General features: G+C 43.4%; 1 protein-coding gene across 1 annotated transcript in view; it reads right to left on the minus strand.

Annotated features, from left to right (window-relative positions):
* epha8 (eph receptor A8) overlaps positions 1 to 18,264 on the minus strand; it is a 495,908-nt gene that overhangs the window by 386,645 nt on the left and 90,999 nt on the right. The window contains exon 3 of the mRNA XM_048561609.2: positions 166 to 829. Coding sequence (XP_048417566.2) covers positions 166 to 829 — 664 coding nt within the window. The remainder of the gene's footprint in view (positions 1 to 165; positions 830 to 18,264) is intronic.

An 18,264-nucleotide genomic window follows, 5' to 3' on the forward strand; every position in this document is an offset into this window, starting at 1 on the left:
TAATTACTGTGATCAATCTCCTTCAATTCGTCTAAAGCAAACACAGGCATAAGTTAAGATGAACCGCAATGGTGGAATGCCTTAGGAACTATAGATCTAAAGTTACCTGTCTCTTAAACTTCTTTAACAACCAATTATAAAAAAAAAATTTGGAAGGAGTCTTACCTCGGCAGCTATCTCTTTGTTCCTCATAGCCAGCACTACAGACACACTTCCCAATGGGAACAAGCCATTCCCCTTCTGCACTGCAATACATCTTCGGTGTATCTCTCTCCTCACTGTGGTCCACACACTGACCTTGTACCTCCACCAGAGAGGACGAGTCAGCACCCGTCACTGCATCCGGAAAGACAGCCAGATTCTGTATCATGGCTGGGCATTTCTTATAGTAAACCCTCACTGACACAATCGCGATGCAAGCTCCTATATCCTGGAAAGCCAGGTAGACACCTTTCTTGTTAAGCGGGCCCACTCCTCGAACTTCAGTGTTTAATTTCAGTCTTCGGACTCCCAGGTCGACATTCGTGAAGCTTTCATCGGCTGCCACTGTGTCAATCTTCACAAACTGGTTCTCCCAGATATTGCTACCTATGTCCCTGTCTGATTCAAAGTAATACAGGTTGAAGGTCTCCTTGCAGGTCCCCACAACCCCGGGCATGCTGTTGCAGTCTCGTAAGGTGAACTTTATTTCAATATATATTCGACGTGCCCCATTTCGCTGGAGCCAGTTAGTCCTTAACCAGTTGTTCTGATTTGGAGACATGACATTGCAGACTTGATAGGTGTGGATCGGAGTGAAGTACTCATCCATCTCACTGATAGCATCCCACTGCAAAGGAAAGACACACGATATAAGAACACATATAAAATGGGTACTTCAGGAAAAGAATATTGTTCAGAAAACAGCTGAAGGAGAAGACTGAGACTGACACCTGATATTTATGTATGATGTGAAGTTTTCCATGTTGGAACACATGCACATATACAAATATGAGCATGTACAAAAATTCCCACAATTAAACGTACAATATTCTTCAGGTGACGTCTATGACCTGTGTATCCCCAGTTTACCAGGGCTGTGGGACATCATGTAAGGTACCATACAAAAAGTACCTACTCATCCAACTCAGCATGTTGGCTGTTTAAAAGAGTTAATTAGTGTATCGCTCCTGCTGTGTTGGCTTTTCCCCATTGCTCTACAATTAGATAGAACATAGAACATAGAACAGTACAGCACAGAACAGGCCCTTCAGCCCACAATGTTGTGCCGACCATTGATCCTCATGTATGCACCCTCAAATTTCTGTGACCATATACATGTCCAGCAGTCTCTTAAATGACCCCAATGACCTTGCTTCCACAACTGCTGCTGGCAACGCATTCCATGCTCTCACAACTCTCTGCGTAAAGAACCTGCCTCTGACATCCCCTCTATACTTTCCACCAACCAGCTTGAAACTATGACCCCTCATGCTAGCCATTTCTGCCCTGGGAAATAGTCTCTGGCTATCAACTCTATCTATGCCTCTCATTATCTTGTATACCTCAATTAGGTCACCTCTCCTCCTCCTTTTCTCCAATGAAAAGAGACCGAGCTCAGTCAACCTCTCTTCATAAGATAAGCCCTCCAGTCCAGGCAGCATCCTGGTAAACCTCCTCTGAACCCTCTCCAAAGCATCCACATCTTTCCTATAATAGGGCGCCCAGAACTGGACGCAGTATTCCAAGTGCGGTCTAACCAAAGTTTTATAGAGCTGCAACAAGATCTCACGACTCTTAAACTCAATCCCCCTGTTAATGAAAGCCAAAACACCATATGCTTTCTTAACAACCCTGTCCACTTGGGTGGCCATTTTAAGGGATCTATGTATCTGCACACCAAGATCCCTCTGTTCCTCCACACTGCCAAGAATCCTATCCTTAATCATGTACTCAGGTTTCAAATTCGACCTTCCAAAATGCATCACCTCGCATTTATCCAGGTTGAACTCCATCTGCCACCTCTCAGCCCATCTCTGCATCCTGTCAATGTCCTGCTGCAGCCTACAACAGCCCTCTACACTGTCAACGACACCTCCGACCTTTGTGTTGTCTGCAAACTTGCTGACCCATCCTTCAATTCCCTCGTCCAAGTCATTAATAAAAATTACAAACAGTAGAGGCCCAAGGACAGAGCCCTGTGGAACTCCACTCACCACTGACTTCCAGGCAGAATATTTTCCTTCTACTACCACTCGCTGTCTTCTGTTGGCCAGCCAATTCTGTATCCAAGCAGCTAAGTTCCCCTGTATCCCATTCCTCCTGACCTTCTGAATGAGCCTACCATGGGGAACCTTATCAAATGCCTTACTGAAGTCCATATACACCACATCCACAGCTCGACCCTCATCAACCTTTCTAGTCACATCCTCAAAAAACTCGATAAGGTTTGTAAGGCATGACCTACCCCTCACAAAGCCGTGTTGACTGTATTTGATCAAGCCATGCTCTTCCAGATGGTCATAAATCTTATCCCTCAGAATCCTTTCTAACACCTTGCAGACGACAGACGTGAGACTTACCGGTCTATAATTGCCGGGGATTTCCCTATTTCCTTTCTTGAAGAGAGGAATTACATTTGCCTCTCTCCAGTCCTCAGGTACGACTCCAGTGGAGAGCGAGGATGCAAAGATCTTCGCAAGTGGCGAAGCAATTGCATTTCTCGCTTCCCAAAGCAGCCGAGGACAAATCTGATCCGGGCCTGGCGACTTGTCAATCTTAATGTTTGACAAAATTTTCAGCACATCAGCTTCGTCTATCTCTATCCATTCCAGCATGCACACCTGCTCTTCAAAGGTTTCATTCACTACAAAGTTCGTTTCTTTCGTAAAGACAGAAGCAAAAAACTCATTTAGGGCTTCCCCTACCTCCTCAGGCTCCACACACAAGTTCCCTATGCTATCCCTGATCGGACCTACTCTTTCTTTGACCATTCTCTTATTCCTCACGTAAGTGTAAAATGCCTTTGTGTTTTCCCGGATTCCTTCTGCCAAGCCTTTCTCGTGCCCCCTCCTGGCTCTCCTCAGACCATTTTTGAGCTCCTTCCTTGCCTGCATGTAATCCTCTCTAGCTGAACTTGACCCTAGCTTCCTCCACCTTATGTAAGCTACCTTCTTCCTTTTCACTAGAAGCTCCACCGCTCTCGTCATCCAAGGTTCCTTAATCTTACCCCTTCTTGCCTGTCTCAGAGGGACATATTTACTCATCACTCACAACAACTGTTCCTTAAACCGTCTCCACATGTCTATAGTTCCCTTACCATGGAACAACTGCTCCCAGTCCATGCTTCCTAACTCATGTCTAATCGCATCATAGTTTCCTCTTCCCCAATTAAATATCCTCCCATTCTGCCTAATCCTCTCCTTCTCCATAGCTATGTAGAATGTGAGGCAGTTATGGTCACTATCACCAAAATGCTCTCCCACCACAAGATCTGATACCTGCCCCGGCTCGTTTCCGAGCACCAAGTCTAGAATGGCCTCTCCCCTCGTCGGCCTGTCAACGTACTGCGTTAGGAAACCCTCCTGAACACACCTTACAAAAACAGCTCCATTCAAATCTTCTGCTCGAAGGAGGTTCCAATCAATATTAGGAAAGTTAAAGTCACCCATTACAACAACCCTACTGCGTGCACACTTTTCCAAAATCTGTCGACCTATGCTTTCTTCAATCTCCCTGCTGCTATTGGGGGGCCTGTAGTAAACCCCTAACGAGGTGACTACTCCCTTGCTGTTCCTAATTTCCACCCATACTGACTCAGTAGGCAGATCTTCCTCGACAAAGAAATTATTTCCCAGTCAAACATTGATTCAAATCCCTTTGAAAGTTACTGGTGAATCTGCCTCCAGCATTCATTAAAAGCAACATATTTCAAATGATGATAAATCATTTTACAAAAATCTGTCCTCATGTCACCTCTTGCCCTATACTGCCCAGAATTTCATCAGTTCTTCAGTTTCCTCAGCTCACCCAAATCTCCCTGAAGTGATTGTTCTCACTGTTTACCACACTTTCAAGTTACATCTCAACTGTGAATTTTAAAAAAAATTGCCCAATGTTGCCAGTCCAAGTCATTAATGTGCATGATAAAACAGCAGTAGTAAAGTAGACACAAAGGTCGGAGGTGTCGTTGACAGTGTAGAGGGCTGTTGTAGGCTGCAGCGGGACATTGACAGGATGCAGAGATGGGCTGAGAGGTGGCAGATGGAGTTCAACCTGGATAAATGCGAGGTGATGCATTTTGGAAGGTCGAATTTGAAAGCTGAGTACAGGATTAAGGATAGGATTCTTGGCAGCGTGGAGGAACAGAGGGATCTTGGTGTGCAGATACATAGATCCCTTAAAATGGCCACCCAAGTGGACAGGGTTGTTAAGAAAGCATATGGTGTTTTGGCTTTCATTAACAGGGGGATTGAGTTTAAGAGTCGTGAGATCTTGTTGCAGCTCTATAAAACTTTGGTTAGACCGCACTTGGAATACTGCGTCCAGTTCTGGGCGCCCTATTATAGGAAAGATGTGGATGCTTTGGAGAGGGTTCAGAGGAGGTTTACCAGGATGCTGCCTGGACTGGAGGGCTTATCTTATGAAGAGAGGTTGACTGAGCTCGGTCTCTTTTCATTGGAGAAAAGGAGGAGGAGAGGGGACCTAATTGAGGTATACAAGATAATGAGAGGCATAGATAGAGTTGATAGCCAGAGACTATTTCCCAGGGCTGAAATGGCTAGCACGAAGGGTCATAGTTTTAAGCTGGTTGGTGGAAAGTATAGAGGGGATGTCAGAGGCAGGTTCTTTATGCAGAGAGTTGTGAAAGCATGGAATGCGTTGCCAGCAGCAGTTGTGGAAGCAAGGTCATTGGGGTCATTTAAGAGACTGCTGGACATGTATATGGTCACAGAAATTTGAGGGTGCATACATGAGGATCAATGGTCGGCACAACATTGTGGGCTGAAGGGCCTGTTCTGTGCTGTACTGTTCTATGTTCTATGTTCTATGTTCTATTGAACCTTGCAAATATTGGAGTATATCTCCCTCCAGTCTGTAATATAGCTATTCACCATAATTCTGTTTTCTAACCCGCAGATAAATTTGTAACAATTCTGCTACTATCCATTTTATCTGGTCTTCAATTTTTCTCAAAGAATTTAATACTTGGCATTTTATAAAACTCTTTTTGGAAGTTGACATACATAATATCAACTGTACGGACCCCATTGACACCTTCTCACCTTATAAAGCAACTCAATCAAGTTATTTCAACAATTGTCCTTAACAGATCCATGCTGGCTCTACTGTATAAATCTACATCTGTCCCTGAGGCTGTTTATTTTCTTCTCAAATCGTGTTTCTAAGAACCGTATTTCTTAAATGGACAGAGATTGGAAAGTGTAGATATTGAAAGGTGTACTTGTCGATAAGTCACTGAAGGCTAACATGAGGGTGCAGCAAGCTGTTGAGAAGGGTGGCATACATTAGCCTTTATTCAGAGAAGGTATGACTACAGGAGCAGCAAGGTCTTGGTTCTATTTGGAGTTTGGCTGGGTCACACTTTGTATTGTGTGCAGTCTTGGACTCCTTATCTCAGGTACGATATTATTGCCCAAAGGCAGTGCATTGAAGGTTCATCAGACTTGTTTCTGGGATGCCAGGACTTCCTACGAAGATTGGGGAAGTTGAACCTGTATTATCTAGAGTTTCAAAGAATGAGAAGTGATCTCACTGAAACTTACAAAATACATAAAGGGATAGACAGGGTAGATGCAGATAAGGTGTTTCCACGGGCTGGTGAGTCTAGAACTAAATGTAACAAGTTAAAAGTAAGGCAGATGCTCCTTCAGTTTGAAATGAGGAGCATTTTTTTTACTCAGGAGGATGTGAACCTTTTGAAATTGTCTACAACAGAGTAATGTGGAAGCTGGGTATGTTTAAGGTACACATTATTAGAGTCCTGACTAACAATGGTGCGCAGTGGTATGGAGATGGGGTGGGTAAAGTATTCAATCAGTTACATTAGATTGAAAGGTGGGGCAGGCTTGACAAGCTGAATGGCCTACTCACCATTAACACTCTACAACCATGCCAAACTATCTGGTAGTAATTAGAAGCTTTATCGCCCATTTTTTCCAACAATGTTGTAACATTTGCAATCCTCCTGTCCTCTGGCCCCAATTTCTAAGAATTGTTCAAAGCCCCTTTGAATTTTCCACCCTTATTTTCCTTAGCAATCTAGGAGGCATCCCATCTGGACTGGATAACCAATCCACTTTAAGTATTGCCAGCCTTTCTACTACCTCTTCTGCAGATATTTGTCCCAATATCCCAGTGATTACTTTGTTTCTTGTAGGTTTGGAAAGATCATCTTCCTTGGTAAGTATTCCTGCAAATTATTCATCTTGTGCTTCAGCAAACAGAACAGTTCATTTAGCCTCTCTATCCCGTTCCACCATTCATTACTGGTGATCTGTGAGCCACCTCCATATACCTTGACTTTTGGACAACAAGATGTTATCAATGTTAGGGTGAAACTTATCAATTGATTTGGTAACAATTCACATTTGCAATTGTCATTTTCTTCTCCAAGTTTAGTCCTGAAAGGTTTGACCGAATTTTTTAGATGATGTTGCCCAGACCTTTACTCCTCACCAGCCTCTTCCTGCTCACCTTTTCAACAGCACAAAAATCCTTTCTTTTCCAGGCCCCATCAGTTCCCAAGAGGAGTCACATTGGACTCAAAACATCAACACTGCTTTTCTTCTCCACAGATGCTGCCAGACTTGCTGAGCCGATCCAACACTTTCTGATCTAATCTCCAGGATTCAAAGTATTTTGCTTTTGTTTAAATAGCTTCCCTCTATCTATCCTATCTGTTACCCTCAATCTCTTGAAAATTTCAGACAAATCACCCCAACATTGTAAATTCCTATGAATGCAAAGCCAGTTTGTAATTTCCTTGCAATAATTTAACTTGCAGTCTAGTACCATTGTGGCAGATCTACATTGCACTCCTTCCTATCCAAGGTGCTGTATTCAGAACAGCTCCAGGTAACTTAAAATAGCACCTTGTATCACTACTTTGGTGTCGCTTGAAGTACCTCCACATTTGGAAGTCATCTTATTCTATCCTCCTTATGTCCAAAGTAGATGGCCTCACATTACCTATAGTGGCATAAATTCTGTTTGCCGATTCGCTCAATCTATAATTATTTGTTTGTAATGTCACACTTACATCTTCACCTCTTACAATACTGTCTATCTTTGTACCATCAGCAAATTTGGATATGTGGCTTTCCATATTGTTACGAACTCATGAACAAATATGGCACATTTTTAAACACCCAACACAGACCCTTGCAGGAGCTCACTAGTTTGAGAGTTTTCCCATTATCCTTAGCATTTGTCTCCTGTTGTTCAGCTAGATTTCAAAGCAGGTCAACAACTTGCCTTAAATTTCATGCATTCAACTTTCAGTAACAATTTCTTGTGAGGGACATTATCAAATGCCTCATAGAAGTCCATGTAAATACCATCCATAGACATACCCCAGCCATTACTTTTGTCGATGCAACTCAGCACTATTTCACTTAACTGCCATCCCAATCTCCCATCCACCTAGCATCAATCCCCTAAATCATCTGTCACACCAACATTACTAACCCACCTAACACTATAACCTCTTCAACCTGCTGGCTCCCTAACCTCTCAATCCCTAGCATCTTAGCTTTTCACTCACCTAGCGCCATAACATCTCCTTGCTGGCACAGTAACTCCTCACCTACCTGGCACTCCTCAAAAGAATTCTTCTTCCTTACAATGAAGGTTTCAGTAATTTCCCAACAATAGATATTAGTCTACATGACCTACAATTCCTTGTGGGTCTCTTCCCTTTCCTACACATGGAATGAGGTGACAATTTTCCCATCAAAAGCAACAGTTCCCAAATTTTAAGAAGTATAGAGAATGATAGTCAGACATCCAGAACATTCTGATTGATTCCTTTAAATGCAAGGGTGAGAACCACATGGTTCTGGTGATGTTTTTTACTCCTTCATGCACTATTTTCTTCATTATACACGTTTTACTATTGTCAATTTTTCCAAGTCCCTGATTCAATATTAGTTTCCTTGGATTGTATGGCATGTTAACCTCTTCCTTTGTTGTAAATACTGACAGAAAGTAATTTATTCAGCATGTTGGCCACTTCGTTGTTTTAATTAACATCATCACAGGAGCTCGCAATGCTCCTGACTAACCCTATTTTTCTCATTTTAATTTTTTAAAATAGTGCTGATTTTATATCCCTTCCAAATTCTATTTTATACTCCTTTGTTGTAGCTCTCAATGTCTATTTAGAAAACAATTTTCCACTTTCCGTAGATAATAAAGTGTGAAGCTGGATGAACACAGCAGGCCAAGCAGCATCTCAGGAGCACAAAAGCTGACATTTCAGACCTAGACCCTTCATCAGAGAGGGGATGGGGAGAGGATTCTGGAATAAATAGGGAGAGAGGGGGAAAAATAGGGAAGATGGAGTGAAAAGAAGATAGGTGGAGAGGAGAGTATAGGTGGGGAGGTAGGGACGGAATAGGTCAGTCCAGGGAAGACGGACAGGTCAAGGAGGTGGGATGAGGTTAGTAGGTAGGAGATGGAGGTGCGGCTTGGAGTGGGAGGAAGGGATGGGTGAGAGGAAGAACAAGTTAGGGAGGCAGAGACAGGCTGGGCTGGTTTTGGGATGCAGTGGGGGGAGGGGACGAACTGGGCTGGTTTTGGGATGTGGTAGGGGAAGGGGAGATTTTGAAGCTGGTGAAGTCCACATTGATACCATTGGGGTGCAGGGTTCCCAAGCGGAATATGAGTTGCTGATCCTGCAACCTTTGGGTGGCATCATTGTGGCACTGCAGGAGGCCCATGATGGACATGTCATCTAAAGAATGGGAGGGGGAGTTGAAATGGTTTGCGACTGGGAGGTGCAGTTGTTTCTTGCAAACTGAGCGGAGGTGTTCTGCAAAGCGGTCCCCAAGCCTCCGCTTGGTTTCCCCAATGTAGAGGAAGCCACATTTGGTACAATGGATACAGTATACCACATTGGCAGATGTGCAGGTGAACCTCTACTTAATATGGAAAGTCATCTTGGGGCCTGGGATAGGGGTGAGGGAGGAGGTGTGGGGGCAAGTGTAACACTTCCTGCGGTTGCAGGGGAAGGTGCTGGGTGTGGTGGGGTTGGAGGGCAGTGTGGAGCGAACAAGGGAGTCACGGAGAGAGTGGTCTCTCCGGAAAGCAGACAAGGGTGGGGATGGAAAAATGTATTGGGTGGTGGGGTTGGATTGTAGATGTTGGAAGTGTCAGAGGATAATGCATTGTATCCGGAGGTTGGTGGGGTGGTGTGTGAGAATGAGGGGAATCCTCTTTGGGTGGTTGTGTTGGGGCGCGGTGTGAGGGATGTGTTGCGGGAGACGCGGAGCGTTCTCGACCACTGTGAGGGGAAAGTTGCTGTCCTTGAAGTACTTGGGCATCTGGGATGTGCGGGAGTGGAATGCCTCATCCTGGGAGCAGATGCGGCGGAGGCGGAGGAATTGGGAATAGGGGATGGAATTTTAGCAGGAGGGTGGGTGGGAGGAGGTGTATTCTAGGCAGCTGTGGGAGTCGGTGGGCTTGAAATGGATATCAGTTACAAGCTGGTTGCCTGAGATGGAGACTGAGAGGTCCAAGAAGGTGAGGGATGTGTTGGAGATGGCCCAGGTGAACTGAAGGTTGGGGTGGAAGGTGTTGGTGAAGTGGATGAACTGTTCAAGCTCCTCTGGGGAGCATGAGGTGGCGCCGATACAGTCATCAACGTAATGGAGGAAGAGGTGGGGTTTGGGGCCTGTGTAGATGCGGAAGAGGGACTGTTCCACGTAACCTACAAAGAGGCAGGCATAGCTGGGACCCATGCGGGTGCCCATGGCCACCCCCTTTGTCTGTAGGAAGTGGGAGGAATCAAAAGAGAAGTTGTTGAGGGTGAGGACGATTTCGGCTAGGCGGCTGAGGGTGTCGGTGGAGGGGGACTGGTCGGGCCTGCGGGACAGGAAGAAGCGGAGGGCCTTGAGGCCATCTGCATGCGGAATACAGGTGTGTAGTGACTGGACTTCACCAGCTTCAAAATCTCCCCTTCCCCCACCTCATCCCAAAACCAGCCCAGTTCGTCCCCTCCACCCACTGCATCCCAAAACCAGCCCAGCCTGTCTCTGCCTCTCTAACCTGTTCTTCCTCTCACCCATCCCTTCCTCCCACCCCAAGCCGCACCTGCATTTCCTACCTACTAACTTCATCCCACCTCCTTGACCTGTCCATCTTCTCTGGACTGACCTATCCCCTCCCTACCTCCCCACCTATACTCTCCTCTCCACCTATCTTCTTTTCTCTCCATCTTCGGTCCGCCTCCCCCCTCTCCCTATTTATTCCAGAACCCTCACCCCATCCCCCTCTCTGATGAAGGGTCTAGGCCTGAAACGTCAGCTTTTGTGCTCCCGAGATGTTGCTTGGTCTGCTGTGTTCATCCAGCTTCACACTTTTCAAAAAAAGCATTTTTTTTACATTTACAATAGTTCCATGTGATCTCTTGCCTCATTCATTGTCAATGACTGTCATTTTTGGAACATAAGCATTTACACCTTAGGATTATAGGCTAGTTCTGTGTTACAAATATTTCTTTCAACATTACAGACTATTTACAAGCACTGTTTTAGCCATTTACAGATTTGAGAACTTTCTGTGGACAGCCACTCTCATATCACATTAATATGAACCTCATTAAAATCTATAATGTGAGTCACTGTTTGGCATTAATTTCTGACATTTGCAGTTATTTTCTGATTATGTTCGCAATTAAATGAATGTCTTCCTAAAGCCATAACCATACCAATGTAAGTAACAGTCTCTGTCAGTGAGCACATTATAATAATATTAATTTAAGTACTGTAAAACACAAATTTTCATTTATTTGACATATTAATTATCTTTGTAATTTATAATACACAAACCCAAATAATTTTCTACGAATGCTACCACGCTATTTCATTGCTATTTTGTTTTTGTTGATGGGGTTGCACTAATTTTTGAGTCTTAATATATTATTTTGTCAGAAATTAATTTGATAAAGCTGCTCTAAGATATATTGTTGAAGAAAAGTACTTGATATACCCAAGAAATTCACTCCCAAACTGTCAGCTGCTTGTTTGCTTACTACAACATTTTAAATGTGAAAATCTCCCATGAAAACCTGTCTGCCTTTCCTTAATGGTTGTTGAATCTTTGTATTTATATAACATATCACTCACAGCTGCTCCAAGTGGCCTCAGTTCAACTCTCTCTATGTACTTAAATCCTACTTAATTCGTAACTCTACCCATAAAGTTTCCAGTACCTAATTGCCTCCAGTCATGTCAACTCCACGCAGTCTCCTGGTATGAGATGTCATGATCCATAGCCTGGCTGTCAGTCCAAGTCTCCAAATTCATTCTCACAGGCAAAACGTGCATTTTAACTGTTGGTTAGGATTAGTTTCCATGGTTCCTCCTTCTTTATCATATTTGGACACAATCTCTCACAACCATTTTCAACCTCTGTCAATCCCTTTTGTGTTGCAGTGTCTCCACCTCGCACTGTAGTTGAATTACCATAGCCAGTGATATTTGATATGGTGGCATTGTTGTCTAAAAATTGCCACATACCACACTCCAAACACATAACCCCTACTTTCATAGCTTAATCGAGATCGTTTCTATCATTCAACCTGGATAAATGCGAGGTGATGCATTTTGGAAGGTCGAATTTGAAAGCTGAGTACAGGATTAAGGATAGGATTCTTGGCAGTGTGTAGGAACAGAGGGATCTTGGTGTGCAGATACATAGATCCCTTAAAATGGCCACCCAAGTGGACAGGGTTGTTAAGAAAGCATTTGGTGTTTTGGCTTTCATTAACAGGGGGATTGAGTTTAAGAGTCGTGAGATCTTGTTGCAGCTCTATAAAACTTTGGTTAGACCGCACTTGGAATACTGCGTCCAGTTCTGGTCGCTCTATTATAGGAAAGATGTGGATGCTTTGGAGAGGGTTCAGAGGAGATTTACCAGGATGCTGCCTGGACTGGAGGGCTTATCTTATGAAGAGAGGTTGACTGAGCTTGGACTTTTTTCATTGGAGAAAAGGAGAAGGAGAGGGGACCTAATTGAGGAATACAAGATAATGAGAGGCATAGCTAAAGTTGATAGCCAGAGACTATTTCCCAGGGCAAAATGGCTAACACGAGGAGTCATTGTTTTAAGCTGGTTGGAGGAAAGTATAGAGGGGGATGTCAGAGCCGGGTTCTTTACACAGAGAGTTGTGAGAGCATGGAATGCGTTGCCAGCAGCAGTTGTGGAAGCAAGGTCATTGGGGTCATTTAAGAGACTGCTGGACATGCATATGGTCACAGAAATTTGAGGGTGCATACATGAGGATCAATGGTTGGCACAACATCGTGGGCTGAAGGGCCTGTTCTGTGCTGTACTGTTCTATGTTCTATGTTCTCTGTTCTATATATATTTTCTTTCGTTAACTGTACTTTTTTCTCCTTTTCACACTTTAACTTTTACCAAGTACAAAAACACTAGACAAAATATTTTAAATGCTACTGCCTCAACACTGTTGAGTTTTCTTCTCAATCACTTATGGTCGAAGTGAAAGATCTAAAAGTAAGGCCAAAAGCCTTGGGATCATATTCAGTCATAACCTCCACCAGTGACCCAGTTGGAACTTGCAATGTTATTGAAAAAAGTTTAATTGTCTTTTGTGTGTTTTGGTCCCTTTTGGTAGCAGTAAAAGTAGCAAAGTAATATATGACTGTTACAATTTTAAAGGGAAGGGCATAGAAAGACTGAGCTTTACATGCACAATCTCAAAGAAAAATAATTAAATGGAGCAGATCTCAATGGTTCTAATTTCTGGGTTAGATCCCAAACCAAAGCAGAGCTTCCTCAATGATGGAGGTGTTAGAGAGTAGCGTGGAGCAGAGAAAAGGCTAATACAACAGATGTCAGTGTAAGTACTGACAAATACTGCTGGCAAAACGCAGCACTTAATTTGTCATTTGCACAAAACTCCCATTCTCACCCAATTCCTGACTTTTGTACTCTTTTTTCCCCTCTCACCCATTCATTTCTATCTTCGATTTTTCTCCATTTTGCTCCTGATTTGATCTAATTTTCTTCATCACCCTTTTAAAATGAATATGCTACAAGAAGACTTTTGGATTCTCCAGTCTATCAACTAACTCCAATCAATCAATTCTTGTGCTGATATTGTGCCCCTCTTATTTCCTTTATGTTTCAAATTTAAACTGATATTAACTAATTATCAAGCTGACTCCTGTCCTTCAATTTCTGAACCATCCTACTGTCCATCATCCAGGGAGCTCAAACAATGCTTGGCCTCTCTTTCCGCCTTATAGAAATCGACCTCAATGTATCCATGCCATCTCCCCTTTGAAGATCACCCATTCGTTATTTTTCATTTCAGTGCTGGATTCCAAATTTGCTTGCACTACAGTCCTTTACTAAAGTTAATTACCTTCCTCTTTTCTTCTGGATCATGAAAAGAAATACGTTTCTGTTCCTGAGTACTTGAAAAAGATGGCAGTATTTCTGCCAAAGTACGTCTCCTCGCACCAAGACAATGGAACACTTCAGTGCTGGGACTCATTGTTGAAGAAATAAAGCTTTAATCAATTCAATTATGGTTTGAGTACAAAATTCGACACCATTATGAGCTCAAAGTAAACACTTTCCAAATGTGCATGTAATCCTGCTGTGTACTGGAATATTGGGATGACACACTTGACCTGATGCATCTCTCTGCGTCCCAAACACTATCTGGGAGGCTGACTTGGTGTGCGGGTGGTCAAATACAAAGCTATAAACCACAGGCCACACACAGGCAAAATGACAAACTCTCCAAGGCAGCACAGGGCTGTTCAGTTTAAACTAATTTGTTATCGTCTACTCACACAATTCAACCTTATTTTTGCCAGAATTTATAGATTGATCACATTACCAATACAATCGCTGCACAACAATGAATGAAAGCATGTAGCTTGCATAAAACTAATGTTTGATAAGTTATTTTCAAAATTGGATGTGTTAAACATGATTCTTTTCAGTTGTGTATGTGATAACCCCAACCTCCAAGAACACTCTGTTCCTGCACTCACTTTAATATTGTATTGTACTAAGTCTCTTCTCAGTCTTTCTACCAACATATATCATTTCTCTGCATTAAATATTATCTGCCAGGTTTCTGCCACTTTTAGTAGTAAACGTAATCAGTGTTTCCCACCCTTTGTCTGGGCAAGGGCACAGGTTAATGCCTCAGTCATAATTCATGTGAACCCACAGTGAAGGTCTGAGAGTGATTGGGGTGTATGGGAGTTATTGTAGGCGTGGAGAAACCGGGTAGATAGCCTTGTGTTGCTGAGCATAACCATAGTCACATCAGTGAGAGAAAAAAAAAGGCCAGCAGGTTTATAGATAACAAAGTGTGGGGCTGGATGAACACAGCAGGCCAAGCAGCATCTTAGGAACACAAAAGCTGACGTTTCAGGCGTAGACCCTTCATCAGAAAAGGGGAATGGGGACAGAAGAGAATCACCCTAGTCCTCTCATACCACCCCACCAACCTCCGGATACAACGCATCATCCTCCGACACTTCTGCCATCTACAATCCGACCACACTACTAAAGACATTTTTCCAACCCCACCCTTGTCTGCCTTTCGAAGAGACCACTCTCTCCGTGACTCCCTTGTCCGCTCCACACTCCCCTCAAACCCCACCACACCCGGCACTTTCCCCTGCAACCGCAGCAAGTGCTACACCTGTCCCCACACCTCCTCCCTCACCCCCATCCCAGGCCTCAAGATGACCTTCCACATCAAGCAGCTGTTCACTTGCACATCCACCAATGTGGTATACTGCATCCGCTGTACACAGGTGTGGCTTCCTCTACATTGGGGAAACCATGCTGAGGGTTGGGGACTGCTTTGCAGAACACCTACGCTCGGTTCGCAATAAACAACTGCACCTCCCCGTCGTGAACCATTTCAACTCCCCCTCCCATTCCTTAGATGGCATGTCCACCCTGGGCCTCCTGCAGTGCCATAATGATGCCACCCGTAAGTTGCAGGATCAGCAACTCATATTCCGCTTGGGAACCCTGCATCCCAATGGTATTAATGTGGATTTCACCAGCTTCAAAATCTCCCCTCCCCCACAGCAAAACCAGCCCAGCTCATCCCCGCCTGCCTAACCCATTCTTCCTCTCACCTATCCCCTCCTCCCACCTCAAGCTGCACCTCCATTTCCTACCTACTAGCCTCATCCCACCCCCTTGACCTGTACTTCCTCCCTGGACTGGCCTATCCCCTCCCTACCTCCCCAACCATACTCTCCTCTCCACCTATCTTCTCCTCTAACCATCTTCGGTCAGCTTCCCCCTCTCTCCCTATTTACTTCAGAATCGTCTCCCCATCCCCCTTTTCTGATGAAGGGTCTCGGCCCGAAACGCCAGCTTTTATGCTCCTAAGATGCTGCTAGGCTGCTGTGTTCATCCAGCACCACACTTTGCTCTCTTGGATTCTCTAGCATCTGCAGTTCCCATTATCTCTGATCAGCAGGTTTATATAACCTTTAGTAACAAAAGCAGAAAATACTGGAGAAACTCAGCAGGTCTGGCAGCAGTGATGGAGAGTGAACCCAGAGATAATGTTTGGAGTCTAGTGACTCTTGGCCAGAGTTACTGATGAAGTCAATTCTAAAAGTCTTGGGATATTTACAACATGATTCTTGATTTTCTTTCATTTCCAAGGGATCCAGGAGCCTCGCCGCTGGAGGGAGAAGTTGTGCTAAAACATGAGCCTGCGGTGTTAAATGCAAGTTGTTGGTCATGGGTCAGCCTCACATTTTGTTATCTTGGAATTCTCCAGCATCTGCAGTTCCCATTATCTCTGGTTCCCAGTCCCTTCAGCTTCACATTAGAGAAGTTCTTGGCCCTTGAGGATTTTGGGAACTTTCTTCACACAGGAGCCACTTCCAGATCATCCATCCAGCATTCCTGGCTGAAGACTGTTGCAAACACAAGCTATATCTTTCAAACTGATGTTATTTACGCTTCAAGTAGAAATACCATCCAGTCAGTATTACTGTATAATCTGTTCAGACTTACTGGGCATGAACTTAGAAGTCTTAGTTAAGTTTCTTCACTCTCCTGGGAAATTGGATCTTCCTGGAATGCCTGGCTCACTATCAATTGCTGAAATTTAGAACGGTTTTAAATAATGCTTTGATGCATTGGGATTATCTAGGACCTCAGTGAACAGTGGGAAAAACAGAGAAACAATAACTAATGGAGAACTAATTTAAGATAGGCTGGTTATAGGACAAAGTTAAAAAGTAGTTAAAAAGGAAGGAATTATGAGAGAAAAAGACAAAAATAAAAAAAAGTAAGGCACAAATTTCAAAAATCTCTAACGTGCTTTGTTCATTTATTGGGACAGTACAATGGCTAGCACTGCTACCGCACAACACCAGAGACCCAGGTTCAATTTCAGCCTCAGGCTGTTGCCTGTTGCACATTTTCCTTATGTCTGTGTGGTTTCCCTCCAGGTGCTCCAGTTTCCTCCCACAGTCCAAAGATGTGCAAGTTAGATGGATTAGCCATGCTCAATTGCCCAGAATGTCCAGGTATGTGTAGATCAGGTGGATTAGATATGGGAAATGCAGGGATAGGGTGGGGGTAGGGGGGACGTGAATCTGGGTGGGATTCTTTTTGGAGATTCAGTGTGGAATTGTTGGGCCAAAAGGTCTGTTTCCACACTGTAGAGATTCTTTAAAAAAACTGTCTTAGACCAGCATTTATTGCACATCCCTAAATATCCAGAAAGCAACTGACAATCAAGAACATTGCTGTGGGTCTGGAGTCACTTATAGGTCAGCTGGGTAAGAACGGAAGATTTTGTCCTCAAAGGGTCATGAATGAACGAGATGAGTCTTTACAGCAATTGATGAATGGTCACGTGGTTGCTATCTAGGCTCACTCTTCATTCCAGATATTTTAAAATTGAATTGAAATTCCACCATATGCCATGGGAGAAATTCAACCCATATCCACAGAACATTATCCTGAATTCAAATTACTTGTCCAGTGACTTTCACACAGTCTTCTCAAAACTAAACTTAATGTTGGTTGGCATTGCATTGAAAATTGTCTTGTTAAAAAATTATTCACTCTGTTGAGTTTTAGTACCAACTTTCTGTCATGACCATAATGGGTAATACATGTGCAAATCCTTAAACACAACAAGGAGGCAAAAGGAGTTGGGCAGTTGTGTAGTGTTTATAGTAGATTGGCCTAAATCTACCAACTGTTTTTTACAGATTTAAGCTGTTGTTGTATTTCCTATCTGTGAACTCATTGGTGTGTATTAATTGGGGTGTGAATCAGTAACGCACAGTTACTCTTTCTGGGTGAGTTGATCCAAATGGCCCATTTTCTGAGTGGAAGATACGTTCATTTTTGTTTGATCAGCTTTGGCAAAGGTCACTGCTTGACATGTTTAAAGTAGAATTTTCCCTTTGAGATTTTGATGGGTCCACCATTTGTTTCTTGCAATTACTATTTTTAAGCTTTTACTTATTTTCCTCATTCTTCATGTGTGCTCTCCCCTCAGAAATACAGCTGTTTTGATCAAAAAAGTAACTATTTATGCAATTTCTTATCTCTTAATTAACTTTATCAGAATAAACTGTTTCAGCAAGCTACAGACTGACCTTACTCTCATCAAGGCTCTACCTGGATCGACTGGTGAGGATAGCAAATTCCCCCAATAAAATCCGGATGATTACTCCAGCAGAAACACAATTGAGGATAGTCACAGAATACAAATTATATGCATTAAATCAATCCCACTCACTGCATCAGTGCTCAGATCATAGGGGACTATCAGTCGTATCCATTCTGATCTACAGTAGGTTATCACCATCTGCGGCAAAAAATTCAGACACATTTCCCACAGATCTCCTGATCTCTGATTCAAATGGAAAATTGGCAAAATCCTTAAGAAATGGGTGTACGAAGCATTTTTAGCTATTTTAAATACTTTTTAAACTTCCGACCTTTCAGCAAAGTTAAGGCAATAGACAAAGTCTCTTTTAATGTAAATATTTC

Source organism: Stegostoma tigrinum, chromosome 28 (assembly GCF_030684315.1).
Source record: "Stegostoma tigrinum isolate sSteTig4 chromosome 28, sSteTig4.hap1, whole genome shotgun sequence".
NCBI classification, from domain to species: Eukaryota; Metazoa; Chordata; class Chondrichthyes; order Orectolobiformes; family Stegostomatidae; genus Stegostoma; species Stegostoma tigrinum.